Genomic DNA, 23,983 nt, shown 5'->3' with positions numbered 1-23,983 from the left:
TGGGTGATTTGATAAAAGATTAAATGAGTAATCTTGACACTTGTATTCATGTGGATCTTTGGAGAGAGAAAAAATAGGACATGTAGTTACAGTATTAAAAATAAAAACAGCACAGATACGCTGAGCCTCATTCAAATGAGTGGAGGATAATGCCTTCTGTCATTGTGCTAATTCTGACATCCCTCATGCTCTTCTGCATATATATTTAATTGCATATTAAAATTTTGATCCAGGCAGACTTAATTAAACTAAGATTTAACTGCACATTAGAATGGATTAGCAAGGACCGCAGAATTATTAAATCTATAATCTCCTAAAAATATTTCTCCCTCCCTCCCTCGCTTTCTGCTCTCCAGCTCAATGGGCAGCTCGCTTCGTTACCGCTGGATTACAATAATGAGCTGGTTGTGTTTCTCAGCGGCTGGACAGCTGTAGTGGAGACAGTTGCTGGTATCACCGTGACCTTTGACTGGCGGAGCACAGTGAGTGTTACTCTGCCCAGCAACTACCAGGATGCGGTCTGCGGTCTGTGCGGCAACTACAATGGAAAAGGTCAGGATGACCTGACCATGCGGAACGGCCAGATCGCCAAAAATGGAGACATGCTGGGGGAGAGCTGGCAGGTGGCCCTTGTACCAGGCTGCTCATCAGTCTGCCAGGGGGCATGGTGCCAGGCCTGTTCAGACTCCCAGAGGAAAGTGTACCGAGCCGAGAAGTACTGTGGTATTATTGCTGACAGAGCAGGGCCTTTCAGAGATTGTCACAAACGTGTGGACCCTGCTCCTTACCTGGAGGACTGTGTGTATGATGCCTGTCATTATCATGGTCACCCTGGAGCAATCTGTGATGCCGTAGGAATCTATGTCTATGCCTGTCAGAGCGAAGGAATCGTCATCCAGTCCTGGAGAACAGATAACTTCTGTCGTGAGTTTGACATCGTGTTTTTGTTTTCATATTTCAGATCTCTCATTTCAATATATCTCTTATCTTTTCCCTCGTTTCTCTCCCTCTCTTCTCATCCTATCCCACAGCAATGGTGTGTCCAGCTAACAGCCATTATACCCTGTGTGCCACGGGCTGCCCGACCACCTGTGCCAGCTTAACCTCCCTTGTCACCTGCCACAGGGCCTGCACAGAGGCCTGCGAGTGTGACGAAGGCTACCTGCTGAGCGGGGATACCTGCGTGCCTGTCAAAGACTGTGGCTGCTCCTATGATGGCCACTACTACAGGAGAGGAGACGTCTTCTACCCTGAAACCGAGTGTGTGGAGCAATGTGTCTGTGGAGAGAACGGCGTGGTGTCTTGCCAAAAAGCCAAGTGCCATGCAGGGGAGATCTGTAAGCTTGTAAATGGAGTGAAAGGCTGCCACCCTGAGGGGCAGGGCAAGTGTGTGGCTTCTGGTGACCCTCATTACATTTCCTTTGATGGACGGAGGTTTGATTTCCAGGGTACCTGTGTCTATGTGTTGGCTAAGGTTTGTAATGATGACAATGGCCGGCTCACACCATTCACTGTTACTCAGGGGAACGAGAAGTATGGAAATGGCAAAGTGGCTGTCACCAAGTCGGTTGCAGTGTCGGTCTACGGTTATGTCATTTACATCCAGCAGAAGATGCCATGGAAAGTCATTGTGAGTTAGACACTTAAATCCACATGTGCAGTTACGTTTGTCCATGTTTATTTACTTCCTCACAATGACTGTTGTTCTTCCTCCTCTGTCCAGGTGGATGATGAACTTCTAAATCTTCCTCTCTCCCTGGACGATGGGCGTCTCAGGGTCACCCAGGAGGGTCGCAACGTAGTTGTGCGGACAGATTTTGGACTGACAGTCTTGTATGACACTGTCTATTATGTTGAGGTGATCGTGCCCTCCACATACCAGGGTAAGATGTGCGGTCTTTGCGGCAACTACAACAAGAACGGCGGCGATGACTTCATACTTCCTAATGGCAGAAAAACAAACAACGTCGATGACTTTGGGAAGGCATGGGTGGTGGACCTGCCTGGCAATGTGTGTGGTGGCTGCGGAGGCCAGTGTCCAGTATGTGAGCAGGCCAAGGCCACCCTGTACAGGAGAGCCGACTCCTGTGGCATCATGAGCGCACCTAATGGGCCTTTCAAAGCCTGCCACAGTAAAATCGACCCAGCGGCATATGTGTCCCATTGTGTGTTTGATGTTTGTGCGGTGGGTGGCGACAAAGACACTCTGTGCAACAGTGTCCAGGCGTATGCTTTGGCCTGCCAGAGTGAAGGAGTGAAAATCCAGCCATGGAGGAGCGGCTCCTTCTGCCGTGAGTCACACAGCTTTTTAGCTGAAGAATTGTTCGTATTTTTTTCTGTTTGATATTTCAGGTGTGCATTAAAAATCTTAAAAACATCTTTTTCTCTTGCAGCTGCCTCCTGCCCTGCACACAGTCACTATGAGGTGTGCGCCAACACCTGTGGTGGGACCTGTGCCAGCTTTATTTACCCGTTCACTTGTTCTGAAGGCTGCTTTGAAGGATGCGAATGTGACGCTGGCTTTGTTTTCGATGGCATCCAGTGTGTTCCCTTGGACAACTGTGGATGTGTGCTCAATGGCAGATATCTGACGGTACAACTGAGATTTTACTTTGTTGTCAGACATCGTAACTGTGCCACAGTCGGTAATAAAATAGTCAGCATATGACAAATGACAGCATTCATACCTGAATAGTAACATAAAACATTCTAACATTAACACAATGTGTGTTTCCAGGTGGGCGAAACAGTGGTGGACAAAGGCTGCAAGTCCAAGTGTGTGTGCCAGGCCTCTGGGGTGGTGAAATGTGAGAAGCTGTCCTGTGCCACTGAGGAGGTCTGTAGCGTAAGAGACGGGGTCAGAGGTTGCCACGTCAAACAGGGCCAGTGCGGCATCAGCCAAGTCGGCCACCTCACTTCCTTTGATGGCATGTCTGGAGCGATAGGAGCTAAAGGGGCATTTGAAGTGGCGTCTCTGTGTGACGAAGCTGCCAAGCTGTGGTTCCGCGTGGTTGTGGATGTCAGGGTCTGCAGTAGAGGGGCATCTCCCGCTGTCGCCACTGTGTATGTGTTCTTCAAGGAAACAGCTGTTGCAGTGAACAGCCAACACGTGACTTGGGTGAGAAAAGAAGGATCAAGAATAGTTAAGGGAGCAGTGTGTAGGATTTGGAGGCATCTAGTGGTGAGGATTGCAGATTGCAACCAGCTAAAACATCTCCCATGTGCCAAGCAAAACTCCTGGTTATAATTCTTTCAGTGTTCATTGTTTCAGGAGGTTTTTGACATGAATTATCCTGAGAGGTCTCTTCCTCTCTAAAACAAACAGATCAGGTGATTAAAATTGGTATAAATACTGAGTAAAGCAGTTTAACGTTACAAATCAGTGTTTCTCTGACACTATTCAGCTCATTGCAGACAGGCTGCTAGCCCAGCACCTGCAAATGTGTGCTCATGTATTTTCTCTGATAATTTAAGATCCAGACGTTTAGGAGGTTTTTAGCGGGAGCCGAATTATCCACACAGGTCTCTTCCTCTCCAAAACAAATAGATCAGGTCGTTAAAACTGCTAAAAACACAGAATAAAGCAGTTTCACATCAAAAATTAACGTTTTTTTCATTGCTGTTTGGCTAATCATGGAGAGGCTGCTAATTACGGGGACTGACTTAAAAACACAAATGGCCATATCTAGAGCCAGTGATTGGTTTGTCCGTCCTGGGATACTGTAGAGGCATTGCAGTGCAACATGGCGGATTCCGTGGGTGCAGACTTGCGCCCCATGTAGATATAAATGACTCATTCTAAGGTAATGAACACACAAGCATTCCTATTTTCAGGTGATTCCCCCCTTAATCCTACACACTGAGCTTTGAAACGTTCAACCATAAAAAATAGTCATTTTGTTGTCGAAACTTTTATCTCACTTTGTTTTTTTCTCCATTTTTCATGACACCCAGGTAAATGGCAGGAAAGTGTCTCTTCCCGCTAAAGTGACGAGTGAAATATCTATCCGAATCTCAGAGAGGACTGTGATCATCGAGCACGCACATGCCATGCAGGTCACCTACTCAATTTCACAGGAGGTCACCGTTATTGTCGACAGCAGCCTGGCCGGTAAAATGTGCGGCGCCTGTGGCAACTACAATAGCAACTCCAAAGATGACATGAGGACCGCAGATGGGAAAATCACCACTGATGTGACTGTGGTTGTTGGCTCCTGGAGCGCCGGGGACTTTTCTAGATGGTGAGTGTTTGAAAGGCATACTGTAACACTTCCTCTGTGAATGTAATGGGCAAAGATCCATTGCTACATTTACTGCTATGATAATAGTCTTCTTCACAACATGCTCTCATCACATTGTTCCCCAAACTCCAAATGTTAACTTTAATTGTTTAATAACATAACAACTTTGCCTCCTCATCTCTGCTTTTAACCTTCAATTCCAGTTAGAGTGGAAGTTTTAATCTTGAACTCTGTCTTGCCCTTTATTATGCAAACAGCAAACTTAATTTGACCACTGAAATAATCAAGTACAGATCAGTGAGAGATGGTACGGTGCTATGACCATTCAACCGCTTATTCTCTTAACAGCAAGAACTAAACAAGGACTCCACAGAGCCCTTTTAAAGGAATGAGAGTGTGGTTTTTAATTGCATTTGGTCCAATTTAATTAAGAAATGCCAGAGAAACCCCTGTGGTAATTACTGATTAAAAAGCAGGTGAGGCTGACAGGCATGGCCATCAAAAGCTACCAAGCTTGCAATCCAATCACCGCTTGTCATCCAAGGACACTTAAGACTCATCTGGGTGCAATATTAATTTGAGCCCTCATCTTTAGTTCTGTGTTCTCTCCTTAAGTCAGTCCCTTAGAGAATTGAGTTTTGTGCGCCCCCCTTCCTCTCTCTATTCAACATGCTTGTGTTTTTATGGGCATTTTCTCATCACCAGACCCTGAACAACACAAGAAAATGCATCGGTGCTGCTCCTGAGTGTTTGCATATGCCTTTAGAAATACAATTTTCAGAAGCGCTGCTTGTAATCTCTGTTGTGCCCGAGTGAACATGACATTACTTTGCTCCAGTGCCCTTTGACTGCAGTTTTTTTTTTTCTTTCTCATTTCAGCGGCCTGTAGAGATGTTGGTTCTGCGGTGATAGAAAGCATCTGGTATACAGGTAAAAAACTCAAGTTGTTTCCCCTCAGAACCATGAACTGATGTTTCCTCCTGAATGAAACGGCCGTAAAATGTGGCTCACTTCGCTGCATTTTCTTACCCCTATTGAACAGGATGAAGAATGTGACGTTTGTTCGGTGGAAGTTGCTTGTTTACAGCCAGTCTTACTCATCATACTTCCAGTACTTCCTCTTGATTCATGAAATGGTTTTGGTTGTTTACTGGCCGTCTGGTCCTCTATTGTTCACTTTGGAGTGGTAGAAAAAATCAGGCTCACTCTTGACCGACACCTCCATCTAGTGGAGGAGGGAGTTACACCGCCTCTTCTCCACAGAGCAAGAGGAACTCGTCCTAAACCTGTCTTATTATACTGTACTTGCTTAGTTTTAAAAATTGTTTTACAAAATGTGATCTCCTTACTGTTCTGACCAATAAAAACTTTTCCATTACACTGCATGAGTTGTTTCAATCCAAAGTACTTTGTTTGTCCGGGGGGGGGGGGGGGGGGGGGCAATTTACAAATGCACGTACTGTAATACTGTAACACAATATAGGGAAAAAAACATAAAAATGCAAAAATAAGCTGTACTCATTATAATGATATGAGAGTGATGGTGCAAATATAACATGTATATTATGTTAATGAAACAAGGATGATAGTATTAGCGCAATAAAAGTCAGAGTTGTGGACTCAAGTCATAAATTTGATGACTTCAGGCTCGACAAAATCAAAAAGACTTGTAACTCGACTTGAACTTTAACACCAGTGACTCTTGACTTCACTTGAGCTTGAGCCTTTTGACTCAGAGACTTGATACCTTTCCCCAAGCTCAAGGAGTTATCAAAATAGTGTGCCACAAATCACTTTATGTCCCTTTACTTCCTAAACCAGCTAACGTTAACTATCATTGATTTATTTTGTGTAGACATGAAACACTTTAGAAGTCTTACTGAAAATTAATTTCAAATATGTGAGGAGAAAGTTGAGTTTTTTCCAGTATGAGATGAGCTAAATGCAACAAAACAGGACAGAAACAAATTCATTCTGTGGTGCTGGTTAATAGTGCTGTATGCTATGAAAGTGCAGTGTCAGCACTACTCTTTTATGATTAAAGAAGAACGCCTCCCAAATTAAGAATTTCAGCGTGTTATGAAAGTTGAATCAATATTTGGGAACATGACAGACTCTCTCTCAACGCCACAAATCAGACAAGCAAGTCTCAACCTTGTGATGTCAGACTATAAAGTCTGGAGCTGCTCCATAGACAATGAAAGGGAGACTGATTTTGTGGAGCCAAGGATTTTCTTTTTTCTCAACTCAAATAAGCTTTATTCTATTGTAGTGTTGTCAGTCCTGAAACAGAAAATGTACCCATAAACTCAGAGCATTCCCCTGGCTGCTCTCAGTGTCATCTAGAGCAGTGATTCCCAACTAGTGGGTTGCGGGTTCATTCTGAATGAACTGCAAGTGGCTGGAGAACGTGTCAAGTTGATAAAAAAAAAACACCTTTTATTTTGAAGTAAAGTGAATTTCCAGCACAGAGCTTTCATTTAGAAGTGCTGTTTCCTGCTGTAGACTAAGTGAATAATGGATAGTTACTTAACAGAGATGGCAAACTAGCTCGAAGACATGGCCAAATGCAAATCTGACACTGAATATATTAAACTGTGTGGACCCTGAACTAAGGAGAAATGTGGACCCCGTGGCTGGACCAGTTGGGAACCACTGACCTAGAACATCTTTCCCAATTTACTGTCTATGGAGCAGCTCCAGACTTTATACCCTATGACATTACACATTTGATTTCAGCACTCTATCTTTTGAATCTGGAAGAGTTAATGAATATTTTTGGACTGTCTTAGATCAGGAGTAACATGAACTTTGAAAATGGATAAATACACATTTTAAAAAGCATTCATGGTTTTTGTAAATTTAATAGCCCAATTTTTTACAATGTTCTTAAAATGGCATTTGGTGAAAAGTGCATTGTGACTTGTTGAGGACTCAAAATTTAAACTTTATGACTTGGGACTTGAGTGCAAAGACTGCAGACTTACTTGTGACTTGCAAAACACTGACTTGGTCCCACCTCTGATAAAAGTATAATGCAATATTCCCCAGATAATCTTACTCCTATAAAATCTGTCTGTATACCAGTCTTACTTAAAAATACATTACTCTTATGGGTATGTGTGATGTGTGTGCAGTTTGCAGCTGGTGACAAAGAAATCCTGTGTTTACCTGATGAGTTAATAAAGTGATCTGAAGGTCCTTGGTGCAGAAGTGAAAAGAAACTTGTACAATAACAAAATCCTACAAAGGTCTACAGCCAAACAGCAGATAGATATACAGTCAGGTCCATAATTATTTGGACAATGATACAGTTGTCGTCATTTTGGCTCTGTACACCACCACAATGGGTTTTAAATGAAACAATGAATACCTGCTTAAAGTGCAGACTCTCAGCTTTCATTTAAGGCTTTTTTCAAAAATGTAGTATGAACCATGTAGGAATTACAACCATTTCTTCACACAGTCCCCCGACTTTAAGGGCTCATAAGTATTTGGACAAACTAACATAATCATCAATTAAACAGTCAGTTTTAATACTTGGTTGCAAATCCTTTACAGTCAATGACTGCCTGAAGTGTTGGACACATAGGCATCATCAGATGCTGGGTTTCTTCCCTGGTGATGCTCTGCCAGCCCTTTACTGTAGCTGTCTGCACTTCCTGCTTGTGTTTTGGGTGTTTTGCCCTCAGTTTTGGCTTCAGCAAGAGAAACGCATGCTCAGTTGGATTCAGGTCAGATGATATGACTTGGCCATTGCAGAACATTCCACTTCTTTGCCTTAAAAATGTCTTTGGTTGCTTTTGCAATATGCTTCAGGTCAATGTCCAACTGCACTGTGAAGCATCGTCCAATGAGTTTTGAAGCATTTAGTTGAATCTGAGCAGATAATGGTGCCCCAAACACTTCAGCTTTCATCCTGCTGCTCTTGTAAGCAAGACAAGACTTCACTAGAATAAATACAGAGGGTTTATCACAAGATGCAAACCATTGGTTAGCCTTAAAAATGGAAGGCCAGATTAGAGTTTGTCAAAAACCATCTAAAAAGCCTGTACAGTTGTGGAACAGCATACTATGGACAGATAAAACAAAGATCAACTACCAGAATGATGGGAAGACAAGAGAAGGAAGAAGGGAAGGAACTGCTCATGATCCAAAGCACACCACCTCATCAGTGAAGCATGGTGGAGGTACTGTTATGTCATGGCCATGTATGGCTGCCAGTGGAACTGGTTCTCTTGTATTTATTGATGATGTGACTGCTGAGAAGAGCAGCAGGATGAAAGCTGAAGTGTTTGGGGCACCATTATCTGCTCAGATTCAACTAAATGCTTCAAAACTCATTGGACGATGCTTCACAGTGCAGTTGGACAATGACCTGAAGCATATTGCAAAAGCAACCAAAGACATTTTTAAGGCAAAGAAGTGGAATGTTGTGCAATGGCCAAGTCATATCATCTGACCTGAATCCAACTGAGCATGCGTTTCTCTTGCTGAAGCCAAAACTGAGGGCAAAACACCCAAAACACAAGCAGGAAGTGCAGACAGCTACAGTAAAGGGCTGGCAGAGCATCACCAGGGAAGAAACCCAGCATCTGATGATGTCTATGTGTCCAACACTTCAGGCAGTCATTGACTGTAAAGGATTTGCAACCAAGTATTAAAACTGACTGTTTAATTGATGATTATGTTAGTTTGTCCAAATACTTATGAGCCCTTAAAGTCGGGGGACTGTGTGAAGAAATGGTTGTAATTCCTACACAGTTCATACTACATTTTTGAAAAAAGCCTTAAATGAAAGCTGAGAGTCTGCACTTTAAGCAGGTATTCATTGTTTCATTTAAAACCCATTGTGGTGGTGTACAGAGCCAAAATGACGACAACTGTATCATTATCCAAATAATTATGGACCTGACTGTAGATACAGTTCTCCTGATTGAGGCAGGAGCAGCTGCCATCTGAGTTTAGTCCACCCAGCTCTGTATTTGCTACTAGAGGGGGGAATCTGGCAGTTTGGTGTGGGAGAGACCTTGGGGAGACAGTTTTCATATATAGCTGAGAGAAAACTTTATCTTACTGACAAACTACGGCGGCCATGAAAGCGCAGTAGTGTTTATGCTTTCACTTCACTGCGCTGAGCTTCTCTCCAAAGCCTGTAAATTACACAACAGAGCAACAAGCTCACTGCTTGATGCTGCTTGTGTCTCTTTATATTTGGCTGTGGGGGGAAATGAGCGTGATTTACAGTTCATTATGAAATCATGTTTTACTATCAATGCTGGCACTAACCCGCATGGGAGTAATCTTTCCTGCTCGGTAGCAGTATGTACTGTAGAGCTCTCCTCGTGCTGTTTACCTCAGCACAGGGGAGCTGAGGGTAGTTTAGAGGAGTTAAGGTTAACTCCAGTGGCTGAGCAGCACCCCGCCCCCCTCTTTCTCTCTGCCTCTCATTCCTGAGGCTAGACCAAGGAAGAACAGAGCTCTACTTGGTGCGGCCGAGTACTGAGGACCCTCCAAAGAATAATTCCTCCTTTAATCACTGTTTATTATTTTATTTGCAAGCTGTAAAAGAAGGTTCATATTTTCTCACTTGGCTGAAGTGACACGTGGAAACTTGTTTTGCAAAGTTCGGCTCACTGGGCGGAGAGAAAGTTAAACACATCAGAGTTTATAGGAGGCTGATACACGGTAAGTTTATTTAAATTTACAAATACATGCTCCGAGATTAATTTGTTATTTAAATGCAGTCACTAGGCCTAAACAATATTATAAATAGCTAAATCTGCAGGGTAAGACTGCAAAAACACTTTCCTGTGTCCACAGTTTTTTGTCTTGCAGAGGTTTTCCTTTTCTTTTTGTTTTAGCCGGGTATCCCGAACAAGACTTCCAACCCCCAACTTCCAACTGTTAAATGCATGTGACCTTTTCATTACATCCAGCCGCCGCTCGTGTTGCTCTCACGCTCATGAATCCACAAGCCAGACTTGTTTGTGTTTTCTCTTCCAATCACCGGTGTATTAGGGTTATTGTGTCAAAGTTGTTTTCCATTTGGATTTAGCTGGCGCGGTGGTATCCTGTCTGGAAACGCCACGCCATCTGAGCAGTTTAATGGAGTCCAGAGTGACACTTCTTACTCTGAGCGCTGCCAGAAACTTTGTAGCCAGCAATTCATAAAATGTTCTTCAAACTTTATCGCGGTAATCTGCGAGAACAACTACGTGACGTCGAAAATGGGTAAATTTTTAAAAACTTGTCTTGTGTTGTCTGCAGTAGTTATCATACTCGAGTTTTAATTATCAAAAGGTTTGTGTGAAAAGCATGGGCGGATCATGAGACAATGGGCCCCCTGGGCACAGATATGCAAAGGGCCCCACCACCTCACTTACACAGGCGCATAGCACACAGACTTTGCGACATTTCAGTAGTCGTTATGCATCTTTTTGTGTTTCTTTGTCGCCATTTGTGTCACTTTTAGGTAATTTTATGTCTGTCTTTGGTTGTTTTGTTTTTTTTATCTCTTTGCAGTCACTTTGTGGCTGTTTTGCCTATCTTTATAGTTATTTGGTGTCTTTTTGCAGACCCTTTGCATTTCTTTAGCCCCATTTCCACCAAACACTTTCACTATGCTACCTTTGGAACCAAAAGTAACCCTTCAGACATGGTACTTAGACCCTAGCGTTTCCACCCCAAACAGTACTCTTAAATGTGGGCTGGGTTGTTGTCACTCACTGCTCCGTCCAGCACTCACTGTATTTCCTCATTACTGGTGACAGATGGAAGTCTGGGCTTCGTTTATCATCCAAGGAACGAGGTTGCATGCTGACACTTTCTGAACAAAATAAAACAGGCTGCAGTGAGAGTCTCTCTCCATACATTTAAAAATAGCGGGTTTGTGCATTTAGTCCTTCTCAGGCAAGCTTGGGGCCATCCTCTATTGACCAATCAACAGACTGCAGTGTTCACAGCTCCACCTTTTAGTACCAGATCTGTGTGCTAGGTACCCCAACAGAGGGGGGACCAAAAAAGGGGATGGTACAGAACAGTTCCATTGGTACCATCCACAACTTTTCATAGAGGAAACAGAAAAAAAGCTTTCCAAACTGAACTCAGCCGTACTGTAGTGTTACTGTAGGTGGCAACTGGGCTTATGTGGTTGTTTTGAGTGTCTTCCTGGTCCATATGTTCAATTGAGTGACATTTCTCAGGCCCGTTCACTAATTTAAAGGGCCGATATGTGTATTTACAGTGTGAGCACACTCATATAGGCTTGCCTGTACGGGTTAATGTAAGCAAACCCCCCTTTTTTAATTACAAACTGTCCATATTAATCCCACTTTATTTTAATCCATGGTAATTAATTTTTAAAGTGTTGCTTTATGGGCGTCTTTCCTGTCTCCCCATTCTCTTCCTCTACATCACTCAGAAGGCTAACAAACAAGATTATTGGATTGGTTCTTGTTCGAATAACTCACCCTGTATTTGTTTGATTAAACCTGATTGGCAGCCCTTTGTTGTTAATCCTGCTCCCAGGGTTGAAGTGTTCGTTTCTCTCCACTCCAGCTCCATGTTCACACCCCCACTCTAGTCATGCATGAATCCCCAGCAGTGCTCTGGGCCAGGGAGGGAAAACCTTGGCTGCCGCTAACGTAGGCTTTGATCTTTGCAATGCAAAACATTTTATTCCACGGCTTAGGTTTTTTTTTTTTTTTTCTCAAAGTATGGCGCTAAAGCTGTGTGTACCTGCAATACATTTTGTTGTGATGTCTCGAGCTTTTATTGGTATAATGTGACTGTGAAGCTAACAAAACTGCCACCAGCATGCATTTGGTCATGCGGTGTCCTTAAAGGTCCAGTGTGTAAGATTTAGGGGGGTTTAGTGGCATCTAGTGGTCAGGATTGCAGATTGCAACCAACTGAGACTTTTTCTTTGGTAGAATTACTTCAGTGTTCATTGTTAAGGAGGTTTTTAGTGGGAACCAAATTATCCACAGAGGTCTCTGCCTCTCCAAAACAAATAGACTCTGTGACTGAAAACGGTGAAAACACTGAATAAAGCAGTTTTACGTTACAAATCTCCGACACTGTTTGGCGTGTTGGAGACAGGCCACAAGCTCAGCACAAGCTAACTTGTGCTCACTTTTTTTCTCTGATAACTGAAGATCTAGAGTTCAGGAGGTTTTTTACAGGAAGCCGGATTATCTGCAAAGGTCTCTTTCTTTCCAAAACAAATGGACCCGGTGATTTAAACCAGTAAGAACACAGAATAAGGCACGTTCACATTAAAAGATCACTGTCGTGGAGGGGTTTCTTGCTCTGGGCTGACACTAAAATGCGAATGACCCTCAAGGACCCTATCAATAGACTACACTGAGAAATAAAGTGATGTTATATTCCATTTCTGCCATTATATCCCCCTTAATCCCCACACTGCACCCTTAAACTGGGGCTACTTTTTGCGTCCAATTAGGAAAGGCAGTCTGGTTGTGGAGCCTCAGCCTGTAAACATATGCGTGTAAGAGAATCTCAAAGAATGTTCTAGATAATATATAGACAGAAAAACAACCCCCAGGAGTGTCTCGTTCCATGTGTGGAGTAAGTGACCCAGCAAAACCGGTTCTAACCCACTGACCAAATATCAAATGCAACACAACACCGGCCTTGCTTTGCACCCCTCAACTGCCAAGCCCCATGCACTGAGGTGCTGAGCCTGAAATAGACCCTCTTCTCTTACACAGTCAGGACACCACATTATTAAGACGCATAACCTGATAACACAGCGTCTAGCAAAGATGGAGCTTTGTGGCCCTACTAGGCATGGTCCCAAGGGGCACTAATGAAACTCTTAAGTCAGTTACATTATGGAAAATGTCTGACGCAGTGTTGGACCTGCAGGAGTAGGGCTGCAACTAATGATTGTTTTCATTGTCAATTAATCCTGTGAATTATTTTCTACTCAACTACTTGTTCGGTCTATAAAATGTCAGAAAATGTTGATCAGTGTTCTCTAAAGCCCGAAATGACGTACTCAAATGTCTTGTTTGTTCCACATATTCAGTTTACTGTCACCGAGGAATAATAAAACCAGAAAGTATTCACATTTACCTCCTACAACTCTGCGTCATATGGGGATATCAAATTTTGGGTTTCCGAACCTTATACTTCATTCTGCCTAAGAATGACCTGTTGTTCTAGTCTGTGGACACTTTTTAGTGCCATCTAGAGGTGATAAGAGCACAATACACTAATCCATGTAAAAACAGTCTGCAGCTGATCCCAACACAAAAGTGGACAAGACACAAAACCTGATCAAAATTTGTGGTTGAAACCTGTTTATGTATGCTTGATAATGTTTGTAGTTTGATATGGCACACAAATTTAACCAATTTTAGTAACAGTAACAAGCTAAGACACTTTTAATTAGAATGGGACTTTATTTTTTTTATTATCACAGCATCACACAAGCCAATTGGGTGTGACCGACTGTTCCCACAGACCAAAAGGACTTTCTAGCTTGGAATGTAGAGCAAGGAAAATTCAAAACAACAAATCACAAGGTTTTTAGATGTGTTGCTGTCGTAGCAAACTTGCTGTTGCACAGCCACGTTCAGGGGTTGAAACGAACAGTTTTGAGCAGATTTAGTATTGAACAGTGGCCCCAAACTGAATGAGTTTCAAAGCATTGAACGAATGTTACATTGTTTGTAATTTTGTTTTTGCACAATCATTTACAGGCACTGAAAATTTTATTACACACTTGTGTCCCCATATGAGGAAAACATTTTTAACTAATGACTTACTGTTCAAAGAAAAAGTGTCTCAGGAGGTTAGGAAGCTAGAATCAGTGAATTTTCTTTTTCCAATATAATTAATTATCAGATCAGTTGGCTATTAATGTAATAGTTGACAACAAATTGGTTAATTGTTGCAGCTCTATGTAGAGGGAACTAAAAGTCAGGGTGTCTCTAGCTTTAATTTTGACTTCTCATTGTGCTTTAACAATTTCATTTTAAGCTGCAGTTTATAAATCATAGACTGAAAAACAAGTTGGTGAATAAAGCCAGTCCCTCCATTTCTGATCCCTTACTGTTCTGCAAATCAACTAGTCCTGCCTAACCATAACTGGCTCTTGGAGGTATTAGAGGGGAGCTGCTAAAGACTTTGAAAACAAGCTTCTCTCTGTTCTCAGCGAGGCGGTTTAGGTTGCAGAGTTATTTTAGTCTGACGGGAGTCAGTGAGTTACAATGTTTATCTGTAAATCACATGAAAAACAAGGCCTCAACTTCCTGTCACCCCTGCACATTATCCTCATCTAACAGCAACCACTCCAACATGTGAGCACATTAATTACTTCTCTTTAATGTACTTTTTCCTGTTTGTTTCTTATCAGCAGGCATAATGGATCTTGTGGTATTGGTGGCGTTCAGCTCCTGGGTGGCTCCTGCACTTGGTGAGCATCTGTTTCACTAAACGTTGAGTTGCTTGACGTTGTTCCCTCTGCTTCAGACTGATCGGTGTGAGCGTGGTGTACGTCAGTAGCTTCCCCTTTCTGTAGCTTTGGTTGTGTTTAAGTTCCTCCACGCTAAACAAACTGATGTGTCTGTATAACAGGATCAGCGTTTGGCAGGGAAGTGTTTGGTAAGTTGCATTAGAGTGGTTACTGGCAATGCTCGGCCGTTTGATTTCTGCTCAGCTATTTGGTATGGCTGCTTGCCATGTGCTCTTTTTGTATATAAAATGTCTTGTCTTACGGTTAGCATCGCAGCGATACTATTTTCAGTGTGATTTCCATTTAATATTTTCCATTTTAAATCATTTTTTTTGTCAGTGTGTTTGCTGTGAGAAAAGGCCATGTCAGAATAGTGTAAATGTTTCCTCACACTGCAGTTTGAATAATCACTTATTCTGCCTGCTTCCAAGTTTTTCATTGTTAATGCGGGTGCTGGTCTTTGGTTCGTTTCTCTGTGCGCCCTGCATGCCATCAGTTGAGCTTGATGTTAAGCAGATTTGCGTACACTAAGGTTTATTTTATCCTCTCTGACACTCAGGTCTGTTTGAGTCTGACCTTATTTTCAAAGGCTCGTCAGCACGGATATGATAAAATGTGTTTTTGCTTCATGGAGAGAAAGAGACTGACAGTATTTACTGCCTGATAATGAGGTCAAAGTCAACTCTAGCACTCTACCCTTACTCTGCAGTAAATGGGATGTGGAGTGTATAAAATATTCGGTATTATTCTTGTATCATACTCATGTGTAGCAGCTATGTCAGACTTTATTGAATAATGAACATCAAGGACATGATTCTGGCTCTTGGTGTCAGCACTTAGTATCTAAACATATGTTGATGAGCTGTAATAACAAGGTGCAACAGGCAAACTTACACTTCAAGTGTACTTATACTTACAGATTTTCATTTTACTTCATTCAGCATCAGTTGTCAAAGTTTCCACACAAGCAGAACTACTGTGACTGACTGACATTTAAAATTCTGCTCACAGTCTGTTGAACATTTTAATGAGAGCTGTTAAAACAATAACGCATTAATGATGTGAAATGTTTCCGAGCGCAAGTAGAAATGTGTTTATGTAACATTCAGTGTGCTGCTCCAAGGTTAAATTGTTCTCGCTCCAAACACCGATGCTCATGTAAACAATGTCTGCTTTGTGTCTTTATTATTACACCAAGTGAAGCTGTCTGTTTTAATTATTGTGGTTGTTTTCTTGACGAACATGAGGCAGAAATTGTGATTTAGCTCGTTACCAAGAACAGTAGGCTTTCTTGTCAGATGTAAAAGACTGGAGCGCAACGTGAATGCGGCCAACATGTGTTTCCACATGGGAGAAGAGATGTGAAGGAGCACAGAGGTCTTTACTTTCCCACATCTCCGACAGCACACAGAGTAACAAAGATCATTGCTATACAGTAAATACACAGTATGTAATAGGCTTGGGAGATTTCTATTTGCAACTTCATATCTGTATCTTTATGTCTGTGGGCCACGTATTTGTGTACTAAACAAAAAGTAACTGTATCATGTATGACATTGTCTGGTCTACATTTCTGTGTTTCTAATACGCAAGTAGCCAACTTAGTCTTGCTGGGTTTAAATACTTATGGCCCATAAAGTAATGAATAGAGAGGAAACGGACCTGTGGTACATCAGTGGGCTAAATGGAGATGTGTTGAATAAAATCATGTGGCAATTAAATTACTTTCTAAGCTGACATAAGTTATATGTGGCGATACTCCCAACCACGGGCAGAGGCATTTCTCCTTTGTACTTGTTCTGTAACGTTATCCCCGCCACTCACAGTCGTCTTCCCTCTCAGCTTGGCTGCCTGCTCCAACAGTAGAGACTGACCTCTGGTGGTGTGTGCTGTGCACTGCAGTACATCGCCTCGATACAGCATCTCCGTTTCAGTTTGAAAGAAACAGGAGTGTGTGGATTTTTGACTGTATTCAATTCATACCTTCAGGATTTCTAAATACCTCAGCATACAATAATACCTTGATATCTCCTAAGCCTAGTAGGTAAAGAAAGGTAGGGAGAGTAGAATCATGAAGTTTGGCTTATTTTGAGCTCTTTTGCAGTTTGATTTTGTAATATTTTTATCATTAAACTTTTACATAAATACAAATTTGGCTTTGATACTAACCTTTTGGGCCTCTCCACAGAGTGAATTTACCCCGCCACCATCAGTTCTGCCACTTGCTGACATGCGCTCATACCACCATGTGAATGTATTATAAAGACTAATGATTTTTTGCTTTTTTCCCCACAGCCTCAGCGGCAGATGAGGACAAAGGTGGGTATTATTTGAACAGACGCTTAGAAAAGTCAAATTAAGATAAGCTGCACACTCATTTTAGCTGGCATATAAATTGGCACTGGCACCAAACTGGCTAATGACTAGATGGATGACTGAGGCGCTAAAAGTGCTGAATAGCTGTCATATCATGAGTGCTCTCTGAAGTGTGTCAGTGGGTAAATCTGCTTCTCATTTGTTTCCTCTCTCTCTGTTCTCTCCTAGCAGACTATGACAGTGCTTTTGATTACGGTGAGTGTTTAGCAGATGAACGCAGGCTTTTAATGGCCGACCCTCTACACAGGAAACATCTGAGAGGTCGGGACGAGGCATTTTTCACTTGTTTTTCCATAAGTGATGGAAAACTGTCACCCTGAAGGCCACATTTCTGAAGTAGTCCCACTGTGAATATTTCTAATCCTGTCCGGTGTGTCATGGGCCTGATTTTCAGTCCATCTAAGGCACCAAAAATCACAGTATGACTTGAAATCTGCATTGATATGTTATGAATACCTACTATCAGTGTAGTGGTTGTTATCTTTTAATTCATTTGGGCAACAGGCAGTTTTTGGTAGTACCATTCTGACCATCATATACGCCCTATTTGAAGTCCCCTAAAGCAGTGGTTCCCAGCCTGGGAGTCGGGACTCCTCAGTAGGTCCAAAGATAAATCTGAGGGATCACAATTTATGAACAGGGACAAGAAAGAAAAAAATACTTCTATTACACAAAAGTATGTTTTTTTACTGGTTTTATCTATTTTTTCTCTTGAAGGTTGGGGTACTAAATCTCCTTCAGGGCTTCCGTAGCAGCAAAGGGGCTTAAAAGACATTCAGAGCATTAACCTGGCAGCAAACCACTATTTGTATTGTGAAGATAAAGTGAAATAATGGTGCCCTGAGCAGAGCATGAGGTCACACTACCTCTGTGTGTGTTATAATCTGAGCCTCTCTGTTGTGGTAGACGGTCTGGCTGCATGTGCATGTTAGCGCATGTATCCCATTGGCTAGCTCACCACAGCCACTCTGCACTGTGATTATACAGTGGCTATCACAGACGTTGGGACAGCATCAGTGCAGAAGTGTAATGCCCACCTCCAGTTCTCCCTGGTTAAATTTGATAGCTCTGTCAGCACTGTTGCCGTTTTTGAGTTAGCACTGCTAGCTGCCGACTGCCACCTCCATGTTGAGATCTGTGTGTGGACAATCCCGCCCCAGACTTTGAAGCATATGCTCTGAACATCACTCTGCTTCTTTAAACACCCCGTAGCTGACGTTTTATGTGTGACATGCAATAAAAATGAATATTTTGATAATGATATTACTTGCAGTAAATAAATGGTCAATTAATAGTAGCCTACTCAGTTCTGCCTTTCTGCTGCTTTCACTGCTGAAATAAACAAATAAGTTGTTGGATGTAAAAAATTTAAAATTTTTCCAGCATTATTTTATTGAAGTAACTGAGCATTGAACAGAAAAAGGGCTGATAAAAAAAGAATAATTGTTATATTAAGTGCAGTTTAGTACTGACTCTCTCTCAAAAATCCCTGAGGCTTTCACAATTTGTTTATTTCGCAGTTTGACATTGCGTTTATGAAAAACAAATCAATATTGTGCAGCCCTAGGTGAATGTGTTTGCAAGAGATCTCAAGCAGACAATACTTCATTTAAAGGGGTCACAAGCCAAAAAGGTTAGGAACTGCTCTAAAGAACTGCTGGCAGCTGAAAAACTAACAGCAGACAATTTGTACTTGTACCCTTTTGACTTAAAATACAAGTTAATTCAGGAAAAAATTGTTTATTTGCTATGGTTGTGCCAACGCCTGCAGTGAGTGGCCATATTGATAGTTAACCAGCTAACTAGACAAGGCAGTGTTAGATGCATGTAAACAAAGCTGTGACCCTCTCTATGTTGGTGAAAACAGAAACATGAGATGATGCTAGCATTTTAGTTGGGAGGCTTTAGGATTACCAGTAAACAAGCAGGCAGTGTCCCCGTCACATTTACTGCTGCCTTGACTCTGTTGCAACCAACGGAAACACAGACATGTCCTACTTCTTCTACACAACGGTGTCCAGCGTCACTGAGAGAACCAACAACAGAGTTAAAGTTGACTATAGTGTTAACAGTTTGGGTGACCGCAGCTCACAGGAATTTGTGGTGTCCCATGACCATTTGGGGGCTGCGGGATGTTTCTGCAATGCTGCTCATGAATCAGAATGTGGTATTCTGTACTACACAACATTCACATGTCACCATCAAGCATCATAAAGTCCTTCTCTTGTTTCAGATTATGAATCCCTGAGAATCGGTGGCCTGGTTTTCGCAGTGGTGCTGTTCCTCATGGGTATCGCCCTCATTGTCAGTAAGTGTTCGACCACCTTAAGTACACGGTGGATGTGCAGTGCTGAGTCTCCGTGTCACCACACTGTGATCCCTGTATACGTGTGAGTTGACCTCGCGGTCTCCCATAACAAGCAAGCGTCTGTCTCTCCCAGAGGTCTTTAAGGGAGGCGCACTGATGCATCTTGCACAATCTCGGCACTCAACGCTCTCATGATCTGTGCGATGCAGCAATTTGCCCTTTATACCTTCTCCCTTTCCTCACTTATGTCCTTCCAAGGTCCCTCCTCCTCAACTGCCAGCACATGCTGTCACCGCCAGTGGTAGCCCTGAAACCAAAACCAACCAATAAATAATTCATAGGGACCCACACACTCTGCGACTCTGCCTCTGTTAGTCCAGATCACTGTGGATTTCTAACTGCCCTCAGTGGAGTGGTTGCATTACACTAAAATGATAAAAAAAAAAAAAAAAAAAACGGGATGAAAGTGTGTTTGAATTTAATGAATTGGCTTTGAAAGGTGTAATCTGACATCAAAATGTAAATGGGTTGTCACACTGCCACAACTGAATGTTTTCTTCCTGGAACAGTTTGTTTACATCTGTAATCCGTTCTCCAGTTTTCAACTGTGCTCGAGCAACACAAAATACTCAGGGTTCCCACGGATCCTTCAAAAGTCTTAAAAGGTATTGAATTCATTAATCTAAACATAAGGCCCTAATTGATATTAAAATGTCCAAAATCAATCTTTAGAATGCCCTACAAATGCTAAGACATGGAAAGTACAATTTTATGAATCATTTTTTTGTCTGATGTTGCATAGTAAAATCATTGGTATCTTGTATTTTTTATATAGACATATTTAATTTACTGAATGCCTCTTGCTACTATGCTCAGAGCAGAGGATCCATTCCCTGCTATCTAGCTGTCCCTGTATCCCAGATGACATGAAGAAGTTCAAGCTCAGCGAAAATGTACTATTTCACCAAGATTTCACAGCATGGCTGAAACGCTACAAGGCATGCATACGACGCTCCATATACTTTATGCAAAAAGTTTTTCTAACTCATCATGATGGGAATCAAGGCAGTGGAATAAGGTTTTTTGTTTTCTTTTTTTTTTTCTTTTTATGCCATGCTTTGTTCATTCAACTGTCATTGCCCTGATATCTATATCTACATGTGCTGTGATATGGACAACAGTTATTGTTGAATGTAAACCTGCAAGTTGTGTTTAAAATAAAAAATCCCCCCCCCCCCCCAAAAAAAAAAGTGGATTCCCACACGCAGAGTGAGAAACACAAAATCACCCAGAAAACCCATCAACAAATGCCGCAATATTTCTCACTTCTGTTCCACCCATGTCTTGGCCACAACACAAAAAAACAATGTTTTATAATACAGGAAACATTTGGGCAAAACTGTCACTAACCCTCAGTAATTGATTTAACAAAATTAGTCTTAAACTTTTATTCAAAGTGGAATTAAAAAGTCTTTAAAAGTCTTACATCTAACTTGCCTTAAGCTGTAAGAACCCTGTGACTGATTTTTCCATTTTTTAACTCAAAAAAACCCCTTACATTAGGTGTAAATATAGTTTAACTTTATATGGTTTTAAAAGATACCAATTAGGCCTTTTAGGCTTTTAACAGTGCCAAATGGTTGCGCAAAATACTGCTCAACTGACGAAAGCATAACATCTGTTTGATTGAGGAAACATCTTGATTTAATCTGCACTTGTGAAAGTGTGACATCAAACACTTACAGGCTCCTACAGGCAGAGCATAAAAATAAACTTCCAGGGTTTGCCCTCCTTATGTTTGGTTGCAGCTAAAACATCATTGATTTTTAAAAGACACCCTTTGGCGCCTCCTATTGTCAGAGCAAGTGAATAAAAGTTGAGTGTTATCTTTCAAGATGCTCTCAGCTTTATTCTTAGTCCTGCGTGTATGTAGGTCACCAGTCAGGTCTGGGATAGATCAGCTATTTTTCCAGTTACATCAGTTATTCTAGCAAGTGTGTGTCTTAGTCAGCACTTCAGGTGGTTTCTGTTTGTGAGCACATTCTCAATCAAAGCTATGACTGGCTGTATCTTTTTATAGAAGATGATAAAAACACATTACTACATAAAGTTTTCTTCAGTTTTCAGAGAAGCTGAGATTTGAGACTACTTTGATATCTGAGAGCTGTTTCAAGAGGTCGACCATGAAGTTCAGCTGGCCTTATTGAGAAACCCTGCACGGTGCAGATAATCCTTTACACAGTTTTAACAACATTAACCTACATGACGCTGCTCACATGTGTAAGCCTGTCTGCGGCCAAATAGACGGCTTCACTTTAGGTTTTATCCTTCAATAAAAGACCAATTACAGAAAAGAGCATTCAGGCCATATTAACAGAATATTTATAAAGCGAACAGCTCTACTTTTAATCACATTTTAATTTGTCTGAATGAAGACTTGTAGGGCATCTGAACTAATGCTGCATAGTATATCCATATACTGGATATGGACACTGTTGGTGACTTGAAAGAAAGCAAATGGAGACGCTGAAAATGTTTTGTGAATGTGCCTCTATAATGTTTATAGACCAACTGAAGTGAGCCTGAAAGACATAACCAAAGAGATTAAAACTCTTGTAGACTTCCACGTGATATAAATGCAGCTAGCTGGAAGTTATTCAACACACTGACTCCTGCATTTTGGCCAAAGTTAAACAACTGAATTTAGCTGTGATTCAGGTACATGAATCAAATCTGCTTATGCAAGTGCTCGGGCCAGTAAGCTGCAAGCTTATGAGGCCTCCTAAGGCTTTGAGCCCAGATGGGTTTGTTGGCACTAGCTCAAGACTGTAATCATGTACCTATCAAGGCTTGGAGCAACCTCTTCCTCTTTTAGTACTCAAGGGGGGGTTGGATGGGGGTTATGGGGTACACTGCAGACTGTTATAGCTGCATACATTTCTATTTATAATGTGTAATGACCCTTTTGTTCAATGGAAAATCACAGGTTTAGATACTTATAACTCTTTTTTTGTGTGTGTGTTTCTCTTAAAAACAGCCAGAAAATGCACCTGCTCAAACAGTGACAAGTCAAGGTAAGTATATCTTCTGTAAAGAAAAAGAATGTTTGTTTTCTGTAAAACGGATAAGAATATGTTCATTTTACCTTTCATTATCAAACTCTTCCTCAGGTCCAGGGGTCCTGATGCAGAGTCAGGTGTTCCAAGGGGTAAATGTTTCTTCTATAATAATTACTATGAATGTTAAATGCATATTAAGCAGATGTCTTGCCATTTTATTTACTTTTTTTATAAAACAGTAACCTAAAACTTTTCCTGCAGCTTAGTGGGCATGAAGGCAAAGAGCAGTGGAGGTCTGGTAAGTGTCATTTAAACATCTGAATGTATTTCCTACAAAAGGAAGCTAAAACAGATTAGCTAGTTCTGAATCACATACTGTTTCTGTTTAACCTCAAGTAGATACTGCGGCTGCCCGTACAAAGTATACACTGTTGCAAGGAGTACACATACAACTGGGACATACTACTATGTTAAAATATTGCAACTTGAACTCTGATGACCATCTGTAGCACAACATTTGAAGTAAAAAGAAAACTTGTGGGTCAGAATAGCCAGAAAAGCATCCTGGTGTTTTGGCATTCTGCATTTGACATACTACATAGCAGGACATAGTAAATCTTTTTCTGGTATACTCAGTAGTATGGTAGTTTGGATATTGGAACGCAGAAATAGTGTCAGAACAAATCAAACGTATCCTCTCTCCCATCTCCACAGTGTTGCTGACTGTTTGCCATTAGGTGGCAGCAAATACCTTGATCACAGCTGAGGACAATCTTTCCATGGACACAAGAAGCTTTCTTCAATTTCATAATTTCACAATGTTACTTTGCTCCTTTCTTTTGTAATGTTTTTTCCATCAATAAGTGTTATTAGTGTCATGATATGCCGACTTTATATGGTAGCAATAGTGTGATTATTGTTTGTATTTTTTTGTGATGTTCGACAAATGCATAAGAATAAACAAATGTATGAAAAGATTTCTGTCTTTTTTCTTCTAATGCACCATTATTTCATTTTCTCTGCCATTAGTAGTAGAGCATCGAACAGCCCTCTCGTATGCTGCACTCCTGCTGCTGACGCTGCAGACAGTTCAGTTACACATGCAGTAGTAACTACCAGCGGTGAGGGTGTGAATGATTTATGTGCTGCATTGTGCAGCACTTGGAGGAGATTGTCTTTAAAAAAAAAAAAGAAAAGAAAAACACTCTTAATTTTACCTATCTCTGTGTTCAGGGCTGGTTTATTGGCAGATGTTCAACTGTAGTGAGTCTGGCAGAATGTCAAAGCTGCATATGCAGGCTGTATTTTTTGGGCTGGAGTTGCAGGAACGGGCTGACCGCACTGCACAAAAGACAACACATGGGATAGAGGCTGGTGCATTTGAAACATGCAAGCAATATTTATATAGATCATATTCAGAGACAAATTATTGAAACAATCCTAATATCTTCATTTTTTTACACATGCACACCTCCATCATACACTCACACACACCACACAAGACTGTTGTAAA

At 41.5% G+C, this 23,983-nt stretch overlaps 2 protein-coding genes across 9 annotated transcripts in view; both read left to right on the top strand.

The window, feature by feature from the left end:
- The window catches only part of fcgbp (Fc gamma binding protein), a 34,653-nt gene extending 29,027 nt beyond the window's left edge, over positions 1-5,626 (top strand). The window contains exons 39-46 of the mRNA XM_078171223.1: positions 357-924; positions 1,032-1,630; positions 1,724-2,291; positions 2,394-2,593; positions 2,738-3,118; positions 3,955-4,241; positions 5,121-5,171; positions 5,284-5,626. Coding sequence (XP_078027349.1) covers positions 357-924; positions 1,032-1,630; positions 1,724-2,291; positions 2,394-2,593; positions 2,738-3,118; positions 3,955-4,241; positions 5,121-5,130 — 2,613 coding nt within the window. The 3' untranslated portion in view covers positions 5,131-5,171; positions 5,284-5,626. The remainder of the gene's footprint in view (positions 1-356; positions 925-1,031; positions 1,631-1,723; positions 2,292-2,393; positions 2,594-2,737; positions 3,119-3,954; positions 4,242-5,120; positions 5,172-5,283) is intronic.
- A 3,953-nt stretch (positions 5,627-9,579) lies between these two features.
- On the top strand, positions 9,580-23,447 carry LOC117266378 (FXYD domain-containing ion transport regulator 6-like). 8 transcript variants are annotated; one of them, XM_033641541.2, is made up of 10 exons: positions 9,580-9,929; positions 14,632-14,688; positions 14,850-14,876; positions 17,023-17,046; positions 17,272-17,298; positions 19,337-19,411; positions 22,449-22,485; positions 22,582-22,619; positions 22,732-22,768; positions 23,185-23,447. In XM_033641541.2, exons 2-9 carry the CDS (start codon positions 14,637-14,639, stop codon positions 22,734-22,736), a joined length of 285 nt encoding a protein of 94 aa, XP_033497432.1. In that variant the 5' UTR covers positions 9,580-9,929; positions 14,632-14,636; the 3' UTR covers positions 22,737-22,768; positions 23,185-23,447. The 8 variants fall into 8 exon arrangements, with proteins under 8 accessions (XP_033497432.1, XP_033497437.1, XP_033497431.1 ...); XM_033641540.2 differs by having other exon boundaries at positions 9,588-9,929; positions 14,629-14,688; XM_033641543.2 differs by having other exon boundaries at positions 9,597-9,929; positions 17,275-17,298.
- The last annotated feature ends 536 nt before the right edge of the window (positions 23,448-23,983 follow it).

Source organism: Epinephelus lanceolatus, chromosome 10 (genome assembly GCF_041903045.1).
Source record: "Epinephelus lanceolatus isolate andai-2023 chromosome 10, ASM4190304v1, whole genome shotgun sequence".
Lineage (NCBI taxonomy): Eukaryota > Metazoa > Chordata > Actinopteri > Perciformes > Serranidae > Epinephelus > Epinephelus lanceolatus.
Note: the sequence above shows the minus strand (reverse complement) of the source record. Positions and strands in the feature narration are given on the sequence as shown.